Source organism: Didymosphaeria variabile (assembly GCF_027946475.1).
Source record: "Didymosphaeria variabile strain IMI 356815 chromosome Unknown scaffold_8, whole genome shotgun sequence".
Taxonomy (NCBI): Eukaryota; Fungi; Ascomycota; class Dothideomycetes; order Pleosporales; family Didymosphaeriaceae; genus Didymosphaeria; species Didymosphaeria variabile.
In genome coordinates, this window is record NW_026611627.1 from 1,202,663 (window position 1) to 1,224,479 (window position 21,817).

At 53.1% G+C, this 21,817-nt stretch overlaps 8 protein-coding genes across 8 annotated transcripts; 3 read left to right on the forward strand and 5 right to left on the reverse strand.

The window, feature by feature from the left end:
* Positions 1 to 317: 317 nt before the first annotated feature.
* Positions 318 to 1,829, forward strand: N0V89_010621 (uncharacterized protein; the record flags this gene model as incomplete). Its single annotated transcript, XM_056219362.1, has 1 exon — positions 318 to 1,829. One exon carries the CDS (start codon positions 318 to 320, stop codon positions 1,827 to 1,829), a length of 1,512 nt encoding a protein of 503 aa, XP_056066489.1.
* Positions 1,830 to 2,139: 310 nt separating this feature from the next.
* Positions 2,140 to 4,003, forward strand: N0V89_010622 (uncharacterized protein; the record flags this gene model as incomplete). Its single annotated transcript, XM_056219363.1, has 4 exons — positions 2,140 to 2,494; positions 2,888 to 3,474; positions 3,530 to 3,661; positions 3,713 to 4,003. 4 exons carry the CDS (start codon positions 2,140 to 2,142, stop codon positions 4,001 to 4,003), a joined length of 1,365 nt encoding a protein of 454 aa, XP_056066490.1.
* A 154-nt stretch (positions 4,004 to 4,157) lies between these two features.
* N0V89_010623 (uncharacterized protein) lies at positions 4,158 to 6,360 on the reverse strand (the record flags this gene model as incomplete). The annotated part of the gene is made up of 3 exons (XM_056219364.1): positions 4,158 to 4,343; positions 4,397 to 5,308; positions 5,425 to 6,360. 3 exons carry the CDS (start codon positions 6,358 to 6,360, stop codon positions 4,158 to 4,160), a joined length of 2,034 nt encoding a protein of 677 aa, XP_056066491.1.
* A 2,758-nt stretch (positions 6,361 to 9,118) lies between these two features.
* N0V89_010624 (uncharacterized protein) lies at positions 9,119 to 10,516 on the reverse strand (the record flags this gene model as incomplete). The annotated part of the gene is made up of 1 exon (XM_056219365.1): positions 9,119 to 10,516. The coding sequence occupies one exon, from the start codon at positions 10,514 to 10,516 to the stop codon at positions 9,119 to 9,121; it is 1,398 nt and encodes a 465-aa protein (XP_056066492.1).
* Positions 10,517 to 15,748: 5,232 nt separating this feature from the next.
* On the reverse strand, positions 15,749 to 16,078 carry N0V89_010625 (uncharacterized protein; the record flags this gene model as incomplete). The annotated part of the gene is made up of 1 exon (XM_056219366.1): positions 15,749 to 16,078. The coding sequence occupies one exon, from the start codon at positions 16,076 to 16,078 to the stop codon at positions 15,749 to 15,751; it is 330 nt and encodes a 109-aa protein (XP_056066493.1).
* A 1,187-nt stretch (positions 16,079 to 17,265) lies between these two features.
* On the reverse strand, positions 17,266 to 17,980 carry N0V89_010626 (uncharacterized protein; the record flags this gene model as incomplete). The annotated part of the gene is made up of 5 exons (XM_056219367.1): positions 17,266 to 17,318; positions 17,366 to 17,431; positions 17,483 to 17,557; positions 17,605 to 17,691; positions 17,740 to 17,980. 5 exons carry the CDS (start codon positions 17,978 to 17,980, stop codon positions 17,266 to 17,268), a joined length of 522 nt encoding a protein of 173 aa, XP_056066494.1.
* A 1,213-nt stretch (positions 17,981 to 19,193) lies between these two features.
* On the reverse strand, positions 19,194 to 19,922 carry N0V89_010627 (uncharacterized protein; the record flags this gene model as incomplete). Its single annotated transcript, XM_056219368.1, has 2 exons — positions 19,194 to 19,318; positions 19,385 to 19,922. 2 exons carry the CDS (start codon positions 19,920 to 19,922, stop codon positions 19,194 to 19,196), a joined length of 663 nt encoding a protein of 220 aa, XP_056066495.1.
* A 513-nt stretch (positions 19,923 to 20,435) lies between these two features.
* N0V89_010628 (uncharacterized protein) lies at positions 20,436 to 21,371 on the forward strand (the record flags this gene model as incomplete). The annotated part of the gene is made up of 2 exons (XM_056219369.1): positions 20,436 to 20,479; positions 20,534 to 21,371. 2 exons carry the CDS (start codon positions 20,436 to 20,438, stop codon positions 21,369 to 21,371), a joined length of 882 nt encoding a protein of 293 aa, XP_056066496.1.
* Between the last annotated feature and the right edge of the window lie 446 nt (positions 21,372 to 21,817).

Below are 21,817 nucleotides of genomic sequence, written 5' to 3' on the forward strand. Positions count from 1 at the left end.
CCGTTATTTATACCTACCATTTCACTGTGCCGCAAGCGCAAAGCTTGGGTGCTATGTGTTGGACAAGTCATTCGGTTTTCAAACTTCTAACATAGTATCGCTCTTTCACTGTGCGGAAGTTGTGGGTCTGGCCTTGTTTACAAGTCGCTCCTTCCTTTTCTGTTGAACTCGCGTCCTGGCGTTGCTATGTTGATACCACACTGGAAGCTCACAGTTGCCAATCAAATTCACTCACTTTCTCTCATTTTCATACTCGCTCAGGCTTGGTCTTTCGTCCCCACTTCGACTTTCAAATCACAAGCCGCAAGAGACTCGCGATGGAAGCCGCCGCGGCCTTCCAGGCATCAGCCACCTTGCACAAGAACGGGCTGCCAACGCCGCAGACGGCTACTTCGCCCGCACCTTCAGAATCTCCTTTCGCAGAGTCACGACCGACGAGTCCAATGACTGATATTACAACAGCCGGCAAAGGAAAAGGCAAGCGCACCGCCGAGGAAGAGGCTGACGACGGCAAGAGCGACCCCAAATCAATGCCAGCGCCCGTCTCCCGCATTACCGCACCCAAAATATTACGCCGCCATCGCCATCGCCGTGAGAATGTCGCAGCTACTGTATGGGGTCCTTCTTTACCCGGTTCAGATGTTCCGCAGCGATTCAGCGTCTACAAAGCCATTCTGCGCCATCCCAATCTCTTCTTTCAGTTTGCAATTCGGCTGCCGCAAAAGACCATGATCGATCTGTATGCAATCGACAAAGAGTTTCACTACAGGTTCAACAAATACAGCACATCCATCATTCACGATTTTGCGAGCTATCATGCCCCTCAGGCTGCATACATCTTCAGCTGGATCCTCTTCCCTGAGCTGTGCATCAGCGACCCAATGCTGCGTCCAATGGATGGCCGCCCGCACCTCGCGCGTGATATTCCCAGCCTGCGGTGGACGAAGATGATTTTTTACCGCGACAGCGTTGCCAAGACCATCCTGACTATGCTTAGTGTCGAGGGACACAGGGTGCCGCGCGAGATGTACATCGTCCTGATGAAGTTCTGGCTACTGATGGGGATGAATACCACTACAATCCGAGAGGCTTTCCTGTCTGACAGCACCATCTGGACGGATCAAGATATCTACCTTTTCCACCTGTTCCTGGTGAAACTCGATATGCACTTCAGTCATCCGGTATATGGGCACGGCATGATCGATCTCTCACACATGCTACTCACACAGAAAACGCTATCGATGCTTTACAAGATTCTTATCGGACAGCAGACCATGGATTACGATGATGCGACAGACATTCTCGTTAGGACATACCACGAAGAAGATCTAGACCTCGATGCAAACCCCTGGCTCGATGACGAGACCGAAAACGGTGTGCCACTCGAAGAGACAGGCCTCCTATGCCGCGAAGGTTGGTACTTGGGAGGTGATCGCATGGAGTCGCCCGTGGACATGGTTAGCATCGAAGCGATCAATAGAGGTCTAGATGTTCAACAATATTTGATCGACTTCATGACTTACGGCTACATCGACCTGGATAAGAAGCAGAACGTAGCCGCACCTAGAAGGTGGAGAGGCGAGAAGAAACTTGCTGTGCCCAAGAGACCGTGGCCAATTCTGAGCGTGACAAATGGTGTCCTTGCGACGTTGGACAAGAAGTTTGGTATCGAGCAGAAGGAAGGAAGGTTGAGGAACATTTCCGTAACTCAAGCCGCCCGTACTGAGACGATTATATCATGGAATCTGGATTCAAGGCAGGGTGAGCAAATGGAAGGGACGGAGGATGACATTGAGGATGAAGTAGATGAGATGGACATAGCGGAGTAAAGGAAGGCGAGATGGTTCCTCAGCGTACGAGTTCGCTCGAATTGGATATCGAAGAAGCTGATTCCGACGCTCTTTGTTATACAATAGTGCCAAGCAACATGTACAGGGTAACCATTGGCTGCCAGCCATCCAATAAGTACGAAGTAGGCGACCACCAGTGCATGATAGTTTCGGCTCGACGAAATAGGAAGTGATTTGGCCCCCAAGCTACATGGTTCAGCGCCGCTCGTCTTCGTCTCCGAAGTCTTCACCTCACAACACCTACCGCTTGACAAGATTGCGCTCTCCTATTGTTTGAGAGGGATTCACGATGTCACGACCACCAGATGATGATGGTGGCTGGGGATCGTTTTCCGTAGCTGTAGCTGAAGAGCTACCCCCACCCCCAAGACCACCAGAGCCTGCTCCACGTACACCTCCGGCCGCTTCTGGCTTTGAACTATGGAAATCTACAACGAAGAAGAAAAAGAAGGGCAAGAAAGGCGCAGCTGTAGTCGAAGAGCCACCGCTGTTTCGAGAGATGTTGAAAACGATTCCCAGTACAATGTTCTTACCACCTTTTCCCGAGATGCGCAGGACGCGAGCTTTTGATGACTCGGAAGGCGACGGCTTGCACTTGATTGAAGTTGGCGAGGGAACCGCGAAAGAAACACTGGTCACAGAGAGTTCTGTCCGGGACTACATCGCACACGACTTTTGTTCCAACATAAGTCCACGCTCTGCTGTATTCGAAGAGCCCACAAAACTCTTGTAAGCAGATTCACGAAGTCTTTATATTTACGACCTTGATTCTTGACGGCGAAAAGCTATTCAGTCCAGCAATCCGGCTCGAGGAGACATCTAACTCCTTTGCCGATATCAGAAGAACTATTCGAAAAACTCGCGCCGTATGCGCGGATACCATCTAGTTACATCGACATTCTCTCTCGACCCATCGCCATGCAAGTCTTCGCACAGCCACAAACTCCCCAAGCCTCCGCCCACGCCGCGTCAATTGCCCAGAAAGAACATCTAAGTAAGCCCACTCACCCTCTTTCACCACCCAGCTAAATTTCCAGGCTTCATCATCCGCTCTGCAGCCAAAGGTGTCAACGGCCTCACCTTCGGCGCAACCTTCACCTACCACTTCCCCACGCGCCACATGTACGCCTTCATCCACATGTACGAAATCCCTCCCTACATCGACGTGATTCCCTCCCTCGCTTCTTCCCTGTCCTCCCCGAACTCCACACCCTTCCTCATCCCTCTCTTCCTCCTGCATGTCGACGCAGAGCAGCGTTACAAGTTCATCACCAACGCGCACGCCACGCTGTTCTCGCTGGAGATTCAGGCTGGGGTCAGAGAGAGTGCAAATGATAGGGAAGAAACGGATTTTACTGCGTTGAGTAAGGACCTTAGCTACTTCATCGGTAACCTGAGCTTGGTTGACTGGGCATGTAAGACCATGACGAGGCAGCTCGAGTTTATTGGGGAAGTAAAGAAGAGATACCGTACGCAGGCGACCCTGAGCGGCCTTGGAGAGGAAGAAATTGAAAATACGACGCGAGTGATGGAGGATGGACTAGATAGCTTGGGATGCTTGAACAAGAGTATTGAGGAGCAGACGGAGTGCTTGAGTCAGAGGGCGCAGGCGCTGATACAAACGGTGAGCCACCTTCGCCTTCAGTATTTCACGTCGTATTTGCTAACTTAAGGACAAGGTGTACAGCGGCATCGCCCAGCGTGATGCCGCACTCAGCCAACTCGCCGCCAACGCCGCCGCTCGCGACTCCGCCATCATGCGCGTTATCGCCGTTTTAACCATGTTCTTCCTCCCTGCGACTACCGTGGCTGTACGTTCCTCCTTTCCTGCCATTTCTCCTTTCCACTAACGCGAAGGCAAGACCTTCTTCTCCACCTCCTTCTTCGACTTCCAAGTCACACGCCACGAGCAAGTCTACTCCTGGTGGCTGTGGCTATACTGGGTGACTACAGTACTTCTGACTGTTGCTGTCATGGCAGCGACGTTTTGGTGGTGGCGGAAGAAGGAGAGGGAGTTGCATATGGCACAGGTGTTTGAGGATGATGGTTCGAATTCCACTGTGGGGTTACGTGAGAGGATCGGCCAGAGGGTCATGAGGTTCAAGGGGCTGAGGAGAAATATGATTGAGAACATGAGCGACGATGGACGCTGAGAACGCTGTGCGGAGGCTGTCCTCGGAGCAAGAAAGGTGTGGGAATAAATGTGGACGGAAGACGAAGAAGAAAAAGTAAGGTGGACTCAAGTTCAAGCGATTATGAGTTAACATACTTATCGTTCTTGAAACATACTCTAGCCTACGCCTGCGACTATAATTTGCTCCTCGTCTTTCCATCCTTCTCTTGCTTCATGCTTTCCAGCACGTCCTCTACCCTAGCAAACTGGTAGTAAAACTGCAAGCTCTGCGGATTCGCCAATGTTCCACTCGGCTTCACAGTCTTTCCACTGACGATCTGCTTGACTGGCAGTTCGACCTTCTTGCCGTTCACAGTAGCCTGCGCATAGTCAGTCCCATGGTCACGATTATGCCTAAATAGTATTTACTTACCGGTATATCCCACGTCTGAAACACATACCGCGGTATGTGTCTCTTGCTCTTCTCTTCGCCAATCTTCCGCTTGACTCTCTCCACCAGCGACTCCGTAAACCGCTTACCATCCTTCATCTTCAAGAATAGCATAACACTCTCATCATTATCCTGCGGTCTCCTCTGCCCGACACAAATGCTATCCGCCACCTCCAAGAAATGCGTCTCGATCACTGAATATATATCACTGCTACCAAAGCGCACTCCACTCGGATTCAGCACGCCGTCTGCCCTCCCAAGGAACATTACCTGCCCCGTAACAGGATGATACTGGATGAAATCGCCATGTGTCCAGACATGCGGAAACCGTGCGTAATACGCGTTATGGTACCGCTCGCCGGAGTCATCGCCCCAGAAGAACACAGGCTGATTGGGGAACGAAGCCGTGGCAACAAGCTCACCGGGTTCGCCGTGCGGGACGGCTTGCCCGGGCCCGGACTCGATGAGCGAGTCGTAGACTTCCATCTTAGTGCCGAGCGTGGGACCCTGACAACCTCCAACGTAAACAGGCTCAAGGGGGTTCATGATGCCGAAGCAGCCTGCGAGGTCAGTTCCACCGGAGATGTTGCGGAGGTGGACGTTGGGAGGAAAGGCCGTGTCGTAGAACCATTCGAAGAGGGCATCGGAGAGGACCATGCCGGTTGTGCAGACTGAGCGGAGACGGGAGAGGTCGAACTGCTTGCGAGGAACGATGTTGCTCTTTTGTAACTCATGGAGGAAGCGAGGTGAGGTGCCGAAGTCGGTGACACGCTGAGTTTCGAGGATGGAGAGGAAGGCTTGCGCATCGGGGATGAAGGGGGAACCGTCGTAAAATACCGAGCGACTGCCGGAGACGAGGGATTGTATGCTCACGAGGTACATGATCCAGCCCGTCTAATGATGTTAGCTTCCAGGCGCTCGGTCCTTGGGATTCGAACTCACTGTTGTGTATTGCAACATCTGTTGAAATTAGTTTCATGGTCCAACCTTCGGCCTGGGTAAGAACTTACTACGCTGTCTGGATTCATTTCTTTGTGTAGCTTCTCTTCCTTTAGCATACTGATCAGAACCCCTCCCACACTGTGAACGATGCACTTGGGCATCCCCGTGGTCCCGCTAGAGTACACCACCAGGAAAGGATCCCGGAAAGCCACCCTCTCGAACACCAACTCATCCTTTCCGCCTGCAGCTTGAACAAAGTTTTCTAACATGACCGCTCTCGGCACTCCGCCCACATCCGCAGGTCTCCCCAAGAATCTCGGCTGCAGCACCACACCCTCAAACTCCTTGACGCCTCTCATGCCCTCAACAATCTCCTTGATCTTCGGCCTCAAATCAGTCGTCTTCCCATTATACACCGCCCAATCGTCAGCGAACAGATACTTCGGCTTGATTTGCAACAGCCTCTCCAAAATTCCCTTACTCCCCATATCCGTACTACTGCTCGAAAAGAGACCACCCAAACTGACGACCGCCATAAAGCAGATAAAAGTGTCAAAGCTGTTGCTCGCCACCACCGCAACCCTATCCCCTTTCTTCACACCTTTCGCCCTCATCGCATTGCTCAGAAGCCCGACTCTCCTCCGTACCTCCCCAAAACTCATATCCCGCACCTCCGTATTCCCCTCCCTCACCTCCGTCGCAGCAATTCTGTCATCCTCTTTATTTTTTGTCGTGGTTTTAGACGGATCACTTGGATCAGCGGAGTACAAAATGTTCTCCGCAAAATTGAGATACGTGCCGCGGAACCAGTGCGGTATGCTGTCCATGGGCTTCGTTATGTCGACTATCTCGGTGTAGTCACCGGAATAGATCAAGCCTGCGGCGTCCCACATGTGTTTCCAGAAGTCTGTGCGGTTGGGACCGACGCTCCAGTTGTAGAGGTCGCGGTAGGTTTGCATGTTGAGGTTGTGCTTTTGGTTGGCGGTCTGCATGAAGGACCACATTGCTGTGGATTTGGGGTTGGGGTGTTGCCATAGTTTGCGGGGGATGGGATGGTCTGAAGGCATTGTTGTCTACTGGTTCTTTGGGGAAGTGATAGGAAATCTATGAAAAGACTGAAAGAGGACTTCGATCGTGGATATGTTATATTGTAGGAAGACGTGGGATGTATGTACAGTGGAAGTAATTCCGCTCACTACCGGCAATTGACAATGCGGGGCATAGGATACAGCCGAGTTCCAGCGTGTCCGTCGCGCTGCCGATGCTCAACGACGAAAACTCCATGTTCGACTGTGTGAAGTGTTCCTCGACGAAAGCAAAAGAATGGAAAGTGTTGGATGAGACATTCAACTACAGTCCGTTTGTGGCACCTAGGTCGTTCTAGCCCTGGAGGGAAGTCGCGCCCGTGACCCCCCGCGCTTTCCACCAAACGTTCGCGAATGCAACAATCAAATCAGGTACACTCAATGACCATACAATGTATGCTACCACGGCACGGCTTGCCCTCATACACGATGCGAATGCGAAATACCTAGGTACCACCCTGACTACGCTTAGAACGTCGCGGTCAGCCTCGGTGCTTGCTACTCAATGCGCTACCCATCGCAGCCTTCCTAATCCAGCCACCACGTGTTTTCGCGTTCACCTGAATCAGGACGTTGTCCCCACTCCGTCACCGCTCCACCCGCCACACATTATCGCGACATTTTCCCATCATGAAGATTTGCATCGCCCAAGCATTCAAGCCGGAAAATCAAATCACCGCACTCCCACGCTTGCGAAGTGTACATATATGTAGCGTCCGCCAACCGCGATAACGGGCTGCGTGGCGGTTTCACGTTGACAGCTACCGTGATCGTACCACCGCGCACACGGGATTGCGCAACGTGCGCTTGCTCACAAAGTTTGCCAGGACAGACAGACGCGCTACAGCCCGTCACCCCTGGCCTAGCAGACCCGCGTATCCACCGCATCTCCACAAGAGCTTCTTCGCGTCTTCGATAGTTTGCGAGGGGAGACCTTGGTGGCTCCGCTTGCCTGAGGCTCCACCGGACGCGTTCGCGGACATGGCATCCTAGAGTTATTGTCTTCTGGTGGCGCCATCAGTCGACACGTCGACTATGCTTTCCAGCGCCCTGGATATCTTTCGGCGTCAGCGACCGTGGTCAACCGCAGCGAAGCGCATCGTGCGAAAAGTCTGATGCCTTCCTGCGCCGCGAACGACGAGATGCCGTGTCTAAACTTGGCTCAAGCTCTCGTATCCGCACGTTTCGTTTCGAAACATTTTGACGAACCCATCAGCACCTAAAGGATCCTGCCCGAATCCTCCGCCTTCCTTCCCTTCCGAGTAGGGTATCCACCTCCCCGCAAAAAAGGCCCAAGAGGCCCACCACCACGAGTGGGTGAGCCTTACAACGGCAAAAAGCAAGCAAGTGGTGAGATGGGTGTGCGCAACGTCATGTCTCAATACGAGATTATCCTACAACTCGATGGGTGACGATGGCGATGAGATGGATTGCTGCGCATTGGAAAAAATCCTTTGCGGCGACGGTCATCGCACGAGACGCATTCGAATGGCACGGATTGCGGCAACAGAGCATGCTTGGCAGCAATCTTACCCAAGCTTTCGCCAGGAAGATGATGATTGTGTGCAAGCTACAGTACGAAGTCCTCGTTGCCAGTGACGCACATGTTCAGCCTCAGACCAGCCCACTGACGTTATGAACCCACTTACCCAACCTCGCAAGACAGGATGTAGGGACTTTCATCAGGGTCCGGCATGTCAAAACCATGTCCTATTCAGCATCTCGCCAAGACCATGATGATGATTCTGTGCAAGCTGCAACGAAAGACCTTACTGGCAGTGACGCAAACTTGTTCAATCTCAAACAAGACAAGCCGTCTTACGCAATGTCTCAACGTTCATCGCAAGCCAAGATCCAGGTCATGGGTAGATCTTAATCTAGGGTCTTATCTTGAAAGTTCAATCAGCCTCCAAGGTCTACCTTGTCAGAAGCCACGTACACATACGCGAAGACCCTTGCAAGCAGAGCATCAACTTCAGAACTCGGCAGATTGTAACTTCGCCACCACGTAGACTCACGACCGCGTACACTATGCACAGACTTGTAAAGCATAGATGAGATTTTCGCCACCTTTACAGGGCATACTATGACACTAGGACTACTAAGAGACTAAGACTAAGGCCGTATTCAGACCGAGAGAGTATAGGATGGATATCATGACCATGTTCATTAGGGTAGAAGCGAACAGCATACTATGCGGCAGGGAGCAATTTTTGCAATAAAGACATGACTCGAAAAGAGACAATGGCAACGAAAGGGTATCGTAGCCCCCGCAGGGACCCAGTAAGTTGAACGCCTAAGAAACGCCATCGAGGCAGTGCAATCAAGTGCAACTATGCCGACAAGAGTGTTCAGTCATGCCGACCCAAACCCAAGAACGCCTTGCAAAGAAAGACAAAAGAGAAAAAGGTGGTGGTGATGGATGTGGCCGTGCCCTGCGGTGGTGGGTCCAGACCGGCATTGCAATTCATGCATTTATGCAAAGGGTGGATGGGTAAAGGTATACACAACGAAACGAAACGAAACAGGCGGCGCATGACATGCAAGATGCTGGTCGGGTGCCTGAAACAAATGGCAATCCCGTACTGCACTTTGCAATGCTATGCATTGCGTTGCGCAACCGCTGTTCGTGAGTGCTGAGGCCGGCTCGATTCCAGGCATTCGGGTTTTCGGTGGCTTAGAGCAAGTCCATGAGACTCTTGCGCTTGCGCACGCGCCGCGTCTTGAGGCTGCCTGTGCCGGCATCTTCGACCGGACACGGCGGAAGCTCGAGAATGGGCTCGCGCTCTTCGGCGCCCCTCGCTACCATTCTGCTGTTCCTCGCAGCAGACTTCATGGGCGAGATGGAAACACTCGTGACAGATCGCACAGGCATGGGCGGGATATCCGGCGAAGGGCCCCGCGCGGTGTTGGGCCGCGACGACAACATGCGCGAGTTTCGGCGCAGCTTGTTCGGGCCTGTTGACGTGGGTAGTGGGGCTGTCTGCGGTGTCAAGGGCGTGTACGGTGTCGATGGTGTAGGAGGCATGTTCCCTGCTTTAGTGCCATTGACCCTCGAGTCATACTTTTTTGAGGGACCGATTGCGATTCTCGCGAGCGAAAGCTTTTGCGAGATGGACCGGAGGCGCTTGTGCGGCGACTGCTTGATGAGGGGCGAGGCGGCGTTCGTGGTGGAGTTCTCGTAGGGGTCCGAGGAGAGGAAGGCGTGTGGTTCCGGTGACTGTGGGGTGAGCGGCGGGAAGGGCGCTAGAGGGTTGCTGGTGTTGCTTCGCGCACTCGACACGACGTAGAGAGAAGAGCGTGGTTGGAAGGTCGAACCTGCTGCGCTGACCGGACGGGTGGAGGTGACTGATTTTTCGCTCACCGAAGCTGAAGAGCTCCGGGGTGTGCTGCCACCGCTTTGCAGCGACGATTGCGATCCAGAATCGGAGAGTAGCATGGCACTCTTGTTGCTGTGGGAGTATGGCCTGCTTCCCATGGACGGCCTTCGGGTATCGATGCTAATTGCCGGTGATTTGGGACCGTTCATGGGGTTGACGATCATTGAGCGCGTTCGCAGGTCCTGTTGCCGCAGCTTGCCGATGGCCGCAATGGGCAATTGTGCCAGAGAAGCTGAACGAATTGGTGCTTCTAGGACGGGTGATTGTGCGAGTTGGATCATCTTGGGTCGTCCGGCCGATACATAAGAGACCGTCACGGCCATGTCGCAGCTCTTGCCCTTATCCTGGCGAGAGATTGACATTGTGCGTGCCCTGAAGAAGCCTGGGGTAGCTGGGGTGGCCGTGGCTTCGTGGATGCTCACATCGGAGTCGTAGTCCTCGTCGGTGGTGTTGCCGTCCATGGGCGAGAGATCTTCCTCAGACGAAAGGTAACGCTCCTGGAAGGCGGAGGGATCTTTTGCGTCTATGCTCGTGGCAGTATGCACGGCAGCAGTATGTATCCGCAGGGTCTCGGATGCATGGTGGGACAGGTCCGGGGACGATGCGGTGCTGTCCGAACGCTCTGGGCGGGAGTTTGCAGGCTTCTCGAAGGACCATTGCCGGAGCTGCGTCGACACAGCATCGACGGTGGCCATTGTTACTATTGAAAATTGTCAGAACACGGCATGCTCGACGGTGGGTGCTGGCGGTTATATGCTCGGGTGGTGATGGGTGGGCGGCGCGCGATGAAACGGAGGCGCTTGCAGGCTACGCACCAGAGGTATGAGATGTGCGTGGCTGTGGGAGCACAATGTTTGGTGAGACTGGTCAGACACCTGCGTCGTAGCAGCGCTGCACTTAGCCGTCAGGAGGGTCAGAGAGTGTCGATGGAGACACGGTGTGTATATGTTGGAGGGGAAAAAGCCCTTTGGCATGCCTAAGGGCATGGTATACCAGATATATTGCGGACGAACCGCAGGCCGTGCACCGCGTCCGTGAGCCCGCTGGAGGTTTCAAGAGAGAACTGGCGAGGCGCCCCCTGCCAGCAACCAAGCCCGCGCGCAAGCCAAGCCGCGAGCAGCCCGCTAGACGGCCAAGTCGTCGCCAGGGCCTCTTCTCTCCACGTCAAGTCCGCGCTGGCGATGCCATGTTCGAGCGCCTGCTGCAGCGTGTGCGACAGGAATACGGGCTCGCTGCACCATCACACCAAGTCACGGCGCGCGTGGTTTCAGCGCATAGCGGCATCCTCTCCTCCACGCATCTCTCGCCGCCCGCGTTGGACTAGACGCACTCACTCACCGCAACGGACGGCTCGCTGCACTGTCCAGTGTCCACTCCGCGGTGCACGATGGTCGCCTCAGTGCGCCATGCCGTCTTGGGCGTTTCCCTGCCGCTCCATCAGGGGCACGTCCACTCACAATTTCTCCCGAATCACGAGCATCCTCAGCGTCGCCATGCGGCTAGCGGCGGTGGAGAACGGAGCGCCACAGCCGGATTGAGGATTTGTATGGAGCCTCGCACCCTGGAGACCCTTCGCTAGCTTTGCTGGTCCCTTTGCCAGCGGCTGCCTCCATGCACACGAGAACGCTGGACCGATACGGGCGCTGGACGTTGACCTGAGCTGAACGGAAGCCGCCGTTGTGCAGACGCTCGACTGCCACCGCGCCCGCTCCAGTCGCACAGCGAAACCACGGAATGCTCTGCGTGCGTAGACGATGCACGTACAATTTTCATCCCTGCAGCAGGCCCGATGCTCCAGGAATAGCGCATCTGCTACTTTGAGCACCCCGTCCAACCGCAGACCCCGCCTGGCACCCACCTCGGCCTCCACCAGCCCGCACCCACTCTACCCTATATGAAAGATAATGCCATGGCGTTTCTGAAAAGTCCACGCGCGCCTTTACGTTTGCTGGCCTAATCTAGTCTCATATACACACACCATTAGCTGTCGGCGTACGCCATCCAGTGTCATTCTGAAACACCGTCCTCAGCCGCGGGGCCATGAACCTCGTTCCCTCTCTCCATGGGGGATCGGCACAAGCGACGTCGCAGTCAGCTTGCGCAGCAGCAGTCGCATTCGATCGCGTCGCACACACGATTACGAAAGAAGATAGCGGCCTAGCGGTGCAAGCCGCCGGCACTTGTAAAGTGTAGGCTACGCTACTCCAGGGTGCTCTCCATGCGCATCGTCACTTATGCGCCGTCATTCGCCGAACTATCCTCATTTTCTGCCACCTATCACACTGCATTGCCAGCACCATCACCCTACAGGAGGGTGCATCTTCAATCTCCCGTCGACCGTCTTGCGGTTGCTACACCGCATCTCAGACCCTTTCTTTCCCTGTGCAACACATGACCATGACCATCCCACCCTGAAAGTCCGGCCACACATGGCACAGCACCAGCGACTACCACCTCATCCGCAAACCGCTCTGTGGCCCCTTCCCGATCCTCTCCCAGATCTTCACGGACAAGCCCACTTTCGTCTCTACCTCGCCTCCACGCCTCCACATCCGTCCAAAGCTAACCCAACATAGCCTTCTACTTCTCCGACCCACCCAAGTCCGAACGTTCGCCAGGCGTACTTTCTGCCCTGTACGAGTGAGATAGCCCCGTGCACGCCCGACATAGGTGGCAGAGCTAAACCACGGACTCTTGGCCCCTCTACTTGCGGCTTGCAGGTCGGTGTCAGGCGGATGTCAGCCTGTCCGACGCCGCATCGCACACAATGACAGACCGACAGCAGATGGTGTCAGTGCTACACAAGCACGTGTCCAAGGCGAAACCCTATGGAACTTTGTGATACCAAGAATAACCCGTACCACGGTGACGTCTATTCGCTTCCTTCCGTGAGGAAGCGAATCCAACGTGAGCGCTGATCGCTGCATGCCTTACATGAGGATCGCATTCAAGCCTTGAAGCCATGCAGGTGATCAGTATACGAGATTACGTTGCTATCGTAGACCAAATCTATAGTCTTCGGAAGACATGGTGAGCTGTCTGAGCTCTTTAAGCGTTGAGCAACGGTCCCGGGTCTCGGCTTACCGCCATACGCGCCGTTGACAGCCACTGCCCAAGGCCTTACCAGTACTACACCGTTCAAGCTACGACCAGAATCCTCGCGCTTCCCACAATACAGTGCATTCCGACAAAGTGAAACATACCCCAATTCTGGCCTGGCGGCAATGTCGCAAAATTCTTGTTGTACCACATGTTCCTTATCAACAGTGATGTTCACTTTCCGTCAACTAATCAGCAAGTGCGTTGTGCAAATACGTACGCCGGAAAAGTTGCCCTCTTAATGTCTTCGCAGAAGGTGGGGCGGACTGACAATGCAGTTCCCTCAGTTATCAAACCAGGTTCCTACGCCTTATCAGCTCGATCAACTGGAACACTGCCCAAAATATTGACGACACAGTGGATAGTGAAATGCCTCCCCACAGGGACACGGTGTAGATTCAGACCCCTGCATCCAGGACTAACAGCAACCACAGCACAACAGCTACCCAACCTTCCGCCAATAAAATGTACGTGTTCCGCCCAAACCCCTTCGACGGGGCCGCGAAACACGGCCCTTGCCTGTTTTCGTCCTTACTGACGCCGCCGAACCGCCAAACACATTCACTGACCCTTTTTCGCCTTCATTCAAATCTTCATTCAAATCTATATCTCCTGCGCAGGTCTCGCTCGAGAGGATCTTGCATGACAACAGCACCGATGAATTTAAGACGCACATACCGCTCCACCGAGCGACCTCACGGTAGCGTATCGCGCTCGAACTACCCTGCGAAGTATCTCAAGCCAGATCTACCAGGTAAGAAGTATGTCCCTGTAGGTGATACGTATAGGAAAAAGGCGGTGAGCAATGCCTCGTCTATAACAACTTTCCTTGTAGAGGTTGCCTATGAGAAGTCTCCCAAGGCAGTGGAGAGGTCTAGGTCTCAGAGTGAAAGCTCGGGATATTAAAGTGAGTCCGGTGAGAGCACGCAGGGTGTGGGCCCTTTTGGAGAGTATGAAGGCGAGGACGAGGAGGAGATATTGTCTCCTTTAATTCCGAAGTCTGTGAAGTAAGTCTTACATGTAAAGGTAAGCACAGATAGTAGTAGAAGCGTCCGAGTGCTCTATTCTCTAAGGTGAGGAAAGCTAAGTTTGATTTTACTGTGGCCATGCGATCACCGAACGTTATCAATAGGGGAAGTAAGCTTTATTCCTCTTTTTTTCGCGCAGGTAACATCATGACACGTTCGAATCACATTCAAGACCGTTTTAATTCAACATCGCGCAAAAAATATTTGCCCAGCTAGTAGGCCCAATACATGTGTACCGCTGCATGCGGTGCTATCGTGTCGTTTTGTGTAGACTCTGGTGCATCCCTTCGCCGCATCTGCATGTTTTATGAGTGCTATGCCGGCATGCCTTCGATACCCTACTACTCCGCTCCCTCAGGTAAAGCAAGAGAAAGTACTGAGCAACTCGCACTTCTTCATACGGCAACGGCAGTGGATTCCCTTCCACATGCAAGTACGCGCACGCCCTCCGGATCTTACACCGTGGCTCAAGCAGCCCCCAGTGTGCATCCCGCTTCTAGCCGAGAAGAATACGCATCTTAATCCGACAAAACGGAATGCCTAGTCGTGGAAGATAGGTTATTACCGTGTCCATTAAAGAAAACCAAACTCTATCCTCCAGACTTCATCCGCGCGTCCTTACTGCATGGGCATATTGTACCGATCGAGATGTCGACACATGAATAAAAGACAGCAGCGCATCCCGCGCTTCTTCATATGGCAGCAAAACCCAACGTCTCCATTTCCACCAAAGAAGCGAAGAGCATCCCAGTCACCTGGCTCGTCGAGCCTGACGTGCATGAATACCCAACTTTCGCTCGGTACCGTGGTCCCAGCTTCCGGCGGGTAAACTGGCTGCGGATAGATGGCCATCCCACCAACCCATTAAACCCCCATCTGGACTACATTATCAACATCCTTGTCGAGATCAGAGATTCGGCATCTAGATTAGGCAGATTGGGTTTTGTTCAGAGTAACGTCCGCGTGACCTCGAAGAGCGTTTGGTATGGCTTGAGTTCGACTTCGCTGTCGAGAATGCTGCGATGTAGGAAATAGAGCGTTCGTGACCGAGACATGGCGAAACCAGCTATTTTCTAACCGAATTATTTGCTTCCTTGACCAATAGCCAGAACCGCAATCTTTTTGCAACGTGTAGGCTACACGTTGCTCTTTTCATTGCATGACTTGTGTATACGCCGACTACCTCCACTTCGCTTCCATATAGCCAAACTATGAATTGAACTATTGAAGCAGAAACTTCTTGACTACCTGTCAAAGATATCCAATACAACTTACTCAAACCTTCAAGTGCAGTGTATCATGATGGGTCTTTGAGTGTCACTTCTCATGTCGTACGAACGACTAGCCACTTTCAGTTCGGCCACGACTACCTTTCCTCATCTTCTATTTGCGCGGTGTATCATGCACACAATTTTATCGAAAGCTTGACACGGGTGGATATAACTCTTTTGCCTTCCAAGAACTGAAAGTAATTCAGAAACCTCATAAGCCATTGATCCACAACGTAGCATTCAAGATCTTGAATACTTCTGCTTCAAATGTAGCTGTTCATTTTGTTCGCGTGCACTGGCAGCCTTCTTCACATTCTCTATAATGTATGGATCATATAGAAAGATACTTTGAAATAATTCCACTTACTCTGTTGGAGGCCTTTATGTGTACTTCAGCACACACTGACATCTTAAGCCAAACAAATCGAAGATCTCTTCGCAAGCAATACCAATGACCGACGACCCTTAGACATCATCATCATACATACCAACCACCCACCCCCTCTTGCCCAACCCATGTTCCTCAAACCTAGCTATCAAACGCCGTCGGCCCCGGCGCCGGGCCCTCAGGCCCGCCCCACTTCGCCAACAAGTCCTTCCACTCCTTCAACTTCGGCGCCACATCACTCAGCACCTTCTCATACTTGGCCATAGCTTCGGACGCTTCCCTCATCACTTCCACCATCTTTTCGTCACTGCCAGCATTGACTTGTGCTGACAGTGTAAGAATCTTGGGGTACCAGGCTTCCGAGGCGTCGTCGAGTTCGTTCGCTACCTTTTTGATCATGGGGATGTGGGTGAGCTGGAGCTCTTTGCGGGCCATCCGGTAGAGCTCTGCTTTGAGTTTGGGGTCGGACATGCTTGGAGGTAGGCGTGTGGTTGTTTGAGGGCGAATGTTGGGGGTGAAATGGAAAGTTGGTGGGATCATTGATCATGATGTGCGACTGTATGTTGTAGTTGCAGCAGCGTTTGTTGTTGAAGCAGGCGGTCGAACAGCGTGACTATGGAAGAGGAAAGCAAACGAAGAATTCCTTGCTATCGTCTACTCCTTTACGTTCGTTAGAATACGCTGGACGTGCTTTCGTCTACCACTGACTGTAGTTTATGGCCCTATGCCTAGAACATGCCAACAGTAAGTTAATTCACTAGACACATAAGAAAGACAGAGGTTGATACTGTGAAGGCGGTTTCAGATCCGCTTGGAATTGAAGGTACTGCAGAAGAATCTATACAGTGACCTTGTTACAACTGTGATCTCTATCGAGTGACAACAACAGAATCGTGAATATGCCCGCTACCCGCAATCGTTTCCATACCAATCATTTTCCATAATCACATGTCGTATTTTTCACCTTGTCCTTGATGGGTTTCCCCTGAATGACCAACATAGCCGAGGAGCAGAAGATGTTTGCAAGAGCGAGAGATGAGTCTACTCGTGCATAAAACAACATCTGCAGCCGCGGGTTGAAAGTGGTCATTCATCCGTATGATCTAGCTGCGGGATCCATAGAAACCACCGAAACCGCCGTTGCTGGTACGAGCAGACGGGTTGGGCGAAGTTGAGAGAGGAGAGTGCTGACGATCCACATGACCACGCGGACGTGGAACAGCCGGAAGCGAACGGTGATGATGCTGAGGACGACGACCCGGAGCAGCAGAAGAAACACCAGGGCGATCTAAGAACGACCGGTCGGTGGTGGACTTCATGGCGAGCTTCCCATCTACGTCCGCACCTCGCACTTGGTTCCATGTGGCAGTCGAGGCCACCGGTGCAGGAACATTCTCGGGCTTCTTCATTACTGTGCGTAAGTGTTCAGGTATGTCGCAAGCGCGGACACTAGTACCGTCTTGTCGCTCATACGCTCGTCGAGGATGTTCCCGCACGGTAACATCGACCGAGACCAAGTCCGAGGTGGAGACATGTAGACGAGCGTTCCGGTTGGGGAAGGCTGCAGCCGTGTTGTTGCGAGGACGGCCGTTGAGGGTGTCTGCAAGACGTCGGTCTGGCGTGGTAAAGACATGTCAGTGAACAGTAAACCGACGATGTCACAAGAGCTCGCTGGATGCCACCAAGTTGCGAACGTACGGAGTCTTCAGAGCTAGGACAGAGTGGCGGTTGGGGAAGACAAACAAAGGTTGAACTTACAGGTAGAAGTGCTGGATGCCGGCTCTGAGCCATGCCCATGGTTGGGACCTTCGCGCTGGGTGGTCGCTGAAAGAGTCAGTCGAAGCAGCAAGTATTCAAAAGGTGTCGTATATATACCGCGCGCTTTGCCCTCTTGAACCTTCGATACCTCCTTTCCCCCCTTGTGACCGGTCGCGAGCTGATTGTTCGACGCTGATAGTGTCAATGACCGGATACAGATGTTATCAAGAGAGACTTACGAGTGTGAACAACTTGTTTGACCTTGGAGTTGACCTTGCGCGGGGCGACCTGGATGACGACGGAGTGCGCAGCTAGACGCTCCGCATCTAAGTTATTTAGTGCTTGAACAGCAGTGTACTCTAGTAGAAACATACCGATGAAGGCCTGTTCCTGGTCCTTGCACCTACTAGCAGCTGTATCGAGCATTCGGCGGTAGAGCCCACGGGGTTGGCGACGCTCCTGCTGGCGCTGCTGCGCCTTGTCGACCTGGGTCAGGTTTGCCATAGACATGTTTGCTTTCGTATTGACTTTGTAGTTGACAGGCGCCACGTTGGTACCTTCGAGGTGTGAGCGAACGTGCGGTGTAGTGAGTTCTGATGGAAGCAGAGCAAGCATTATATGCAGGTGGACCGAGTACCTGGGGTGGCCTACGCGCCTCGTTCCCTTTCCAGCTGGCGTCACTCGACCACTAAGCAGTGAAGTTAGCCGCAAATGGAAGACATGGCACCAAATGATATAGATTCACCGAGAACGGGAAACGAGGAAACGAAGATGACAACAACCCGGTCGGGACGGAAGAAGGCAAACAGGGAACGGGGGAACGGGAGACCGCAGATGGAAACGGGTGCATACATCTCGTCCATACCGTTGACTGTTAGCGGACACTTCGACAGAATCGAATAACCAAGCACTCGATGTCGAGGGTGGCGAATGAGCAGAATCAAGACTTGTAAGGCCACGCAAGAAGCAGTCTCGACGGGTTCATGTCCCGTTACAGTGGACAATGCCTTGACAGGCATCCAACATGACATGGGAACTGGCATATGCGCCTCGCCAGCCCGACTTGACTGCGAAATGGCGAATGCCGCTTATCTTTTGAGCTCTGAACCCAAATCAGCTACCTAATGGTAAGACTTATACGCAATTTACTCCTACTTACCTCAACACTCCCGAACCGATCCCATATCCACCAACCTTACATTTTCTCGTCAGAACCGCCGGACGCACCCTGAATGCTCCCTGAAAAGTCTTCGCCTGATCATGCGCAGCACAGATCTTATAATCCCCCGCTTCTTGACAGATGTCTTGTATGTCGGGTGGTGTGGCAGTCTCTGCTAATGCGCTTGATGTTGTAGTATTTTTCGATTCTACGGTGAAGAGGGAGGGAAATTTGGGCGCGTAATTAAAAACAAATTCTTTTGTGCGGTGGTGGACTTGGTAGATGTTGTTAATACATCGAAGTCCCAAAACGCATCATGAAGGTAAGGATGAGACATTTAGGCATTAGTTTTAGAAGTGATGCTCAGATTTACGAGAAGAGAGGCTCTGAGCTTGTGAGTTTGTCAGGTAAAATGAATTGCAGATACGCTTGACCCGTAGCCTGCATCTGGGCCGCCACTCCTGGCGCAGGCCGCACCTGCAAACCCAATGCCGGCTACTTGATTGAAGACTGTAAGTGAAAGCACTATAAGCTAGGTAAGCTTTCTTAAGTGCCAGCAGATGATTCTGAATGTTAGCATCTCTATATGAGACGAATGTCTACGGGTATATCCTTCTCATCGTCCTCTTTACGTCCCGAGTCGCCCCTGGCGACTTTTCCCACGACCTTTTATACAGCAGCATCCAATGCCTCTTTCTCGGTCTTTCCCCCCTTTTCTAATTGCCTCGTGATACTTCCGTTCGCGCCCCTTCCGCCAGTGGGATCCTTCCCTGCCGCAACCGCATCATCAACATCTGCATACTGTTAGCAAATTACTCATCCCAACCCCAAATAAGGTTCACCATTAATCGACTGCCTACCCTGAAACCCCTCATCCATCTCCGCCGCCTCACGCCCTACCCACCGCTTCATCTTGTGGCTCACGAACTCGCTGAAATCCCACTCTTCGTTTTCCAGATGCGACGCAGGTGCAACCCAAATGTATGTCTCGGCCTCAACCTCCTCGCCCTCGATGTTGTCTTCTTCTTTAGCCGCGAGGTCGCCCATACCGCCTTCGCCCTCTTCCGCCTTGCCGCCCTTCTGCTCCAGAACGCGCACGCGAACTTTCCGCCGCTCGTACATGTCACCCTCGAAGATGTCAAGCCTCCAGATGTCGCCGTCTGTGAGGCCTGTGACGAGGGTGCCGCGCACAGATGAGGAAGGGGAGGGTAGGACGGCGGGGTAGTCTGCGTGACGAACTTGGCGGCGTTGGTGGGCGTGTAAGATGGCCGGGCGAATGTGGAGGAGGGACGCGTGGGCCGGTGTTGGCGGGGTGGGCTGCCCCCAGATTACACGGTGAAGGACGGGAGGGGCCATCAATGTGCCGTAGAAAAAGGCTGTGTGCGTGCCATCTGCCATGGTGGGAGGGTCTTGTGTGCTGAAATCTGTGAGATAGTCTATAATGTCTGCAAGCATATCCGCGTCTGTGCAGAGGAGACTTGATCTTACAGTTTGTTGATTTGGCTGAAGGCCGCGACCTCTTATAAAATGTAATTGTGATCCAAACAATTAAGACGGATACTAGAAGACAGGAACTGCGCAAGCAAGACAAAGGCTGCCACCCTTCTGAGAGTATTGAAGGATGTCTGATGTTTGTCTTTGGCCCCGCCAAACACCAGCCAAATGACGACGCCGATAAGCCCTTATCGCAGCCCTGCAACGGGAACTAATGCACGAAAGCTTAGCCTATGATCGGCACGCCGCGGCTCCTTTTCAATGGGTTCGAATGCGAAATAAACAATCGTAATTTCCTGCGCATCCGGCGCGAGAATTGCGGCGCCTCTTGCGTCCCTTCTGACCTCCGACCAACGCGTCGCACCGTCTTTTCCCTCTGCTTCTGCCTCCGCGTTTGGAGAAGACTACAAAGCCACCATGGGCTTCATCAATGACATCGTCACCTCCATCGCGCCCATCTTGTGCGTGACCCACCACCCACCAATCCCCCTACCACAGCACTAATAAACCTCCAGCATCGCCACAAGCCCGGTAACCAGCTATGCAGACCAAATCTACAGCATCCACCGCACGCGCTCCTCCGCCGGCTTCTCTCTTGACATCCCCCTCATCATGCTCGTCGCCAGCATCCTCAAGATCTTCTACTGGTTCGGCGCCCATTTCAGCACCTCGCTCCTCGTCCAAGCCCTCCTCATGATCATCGTCCACATCGTCCTTCTCCACGTCGCACTCACCAACCGCCCTCCTCCGTCACATCTTCCTTTCCAGCCCGCCTCTGCGCGCAAACGCCCGTATGATTTCTGGCAGTGGAGGAGTACACGACCGTATTGGATGTTTGTGAGCTACTTCACGCTTGTGTTGTTGGTGCTGCATGTGCTGCTTTCCTCAACGGCATTGTTCATGCCGTATACAGAGTTCCTGGGTATGGTTGCGCTGACGGTCGAGGCGACGCTCCCTCTGCCGCAACTGCTGGCTAATTACCAACGCCGCGGGTGCAGGGGTTTCCGCCCGTCTGTCATCGCGAACTGGATCGTCGGTGACACCTTCAAGATGTGGTTCTTCTTTGCATCTTCGGCAGGTGAGGTGCCATGGGCGTTCAAGATCTGCGGCATATTCCAGGCTACCTGTGACCTGGGTTTGGGCCTGCAGTGGTTCATTTGGCGCGACGGACCAGAAGGCGTGGCTGCGACGGGCGAGAAGGAGCTGAGGAGTCCACCGCCGGAAAGATTGGGAGAGTCATTCGAAATGTTGAAGGGTGGACCTGGATATGGCGAGAAGGGTACAATCGGCGTGGGCATCGATCTGGGAGACAGCGTGGGAACCTGGGAGAGACAGAGTCGGGATATGAGGTGAATAGGTGGCAGGAGAGAGTAGATGAAAGAGACGAACACATACACGATCAGACGATCTGACAAGATACTACGCATATAGACCTCTGGGCATTATGTAATTTCTAACCCAAACTTATCCGAGCGAGTCAGTCCACATTCGGGTATCAAGGCATCTGGACGGATAAATCTGGCACATTACGCATGTAGGGCTGACTTATGCATCCGATGCATCGAATTCATCATTTAGCAGGAAGTGTCCCTGCTCGCCATCTACACGACCAAAACATGGCTCACCACGTCGCATCTATATACACCCCCACACAACCCTCAAACCAGAAAATGAGGTGTCAGCTAATTCATGCTGATGGATATGAAATGGTCCGTTGACATCCGCACAATCCAAAAACTCCTGTTATGCTTGGATGCTTGCACATCCGAGGGTGCAGAATACATGTGCTGACAAAGCGC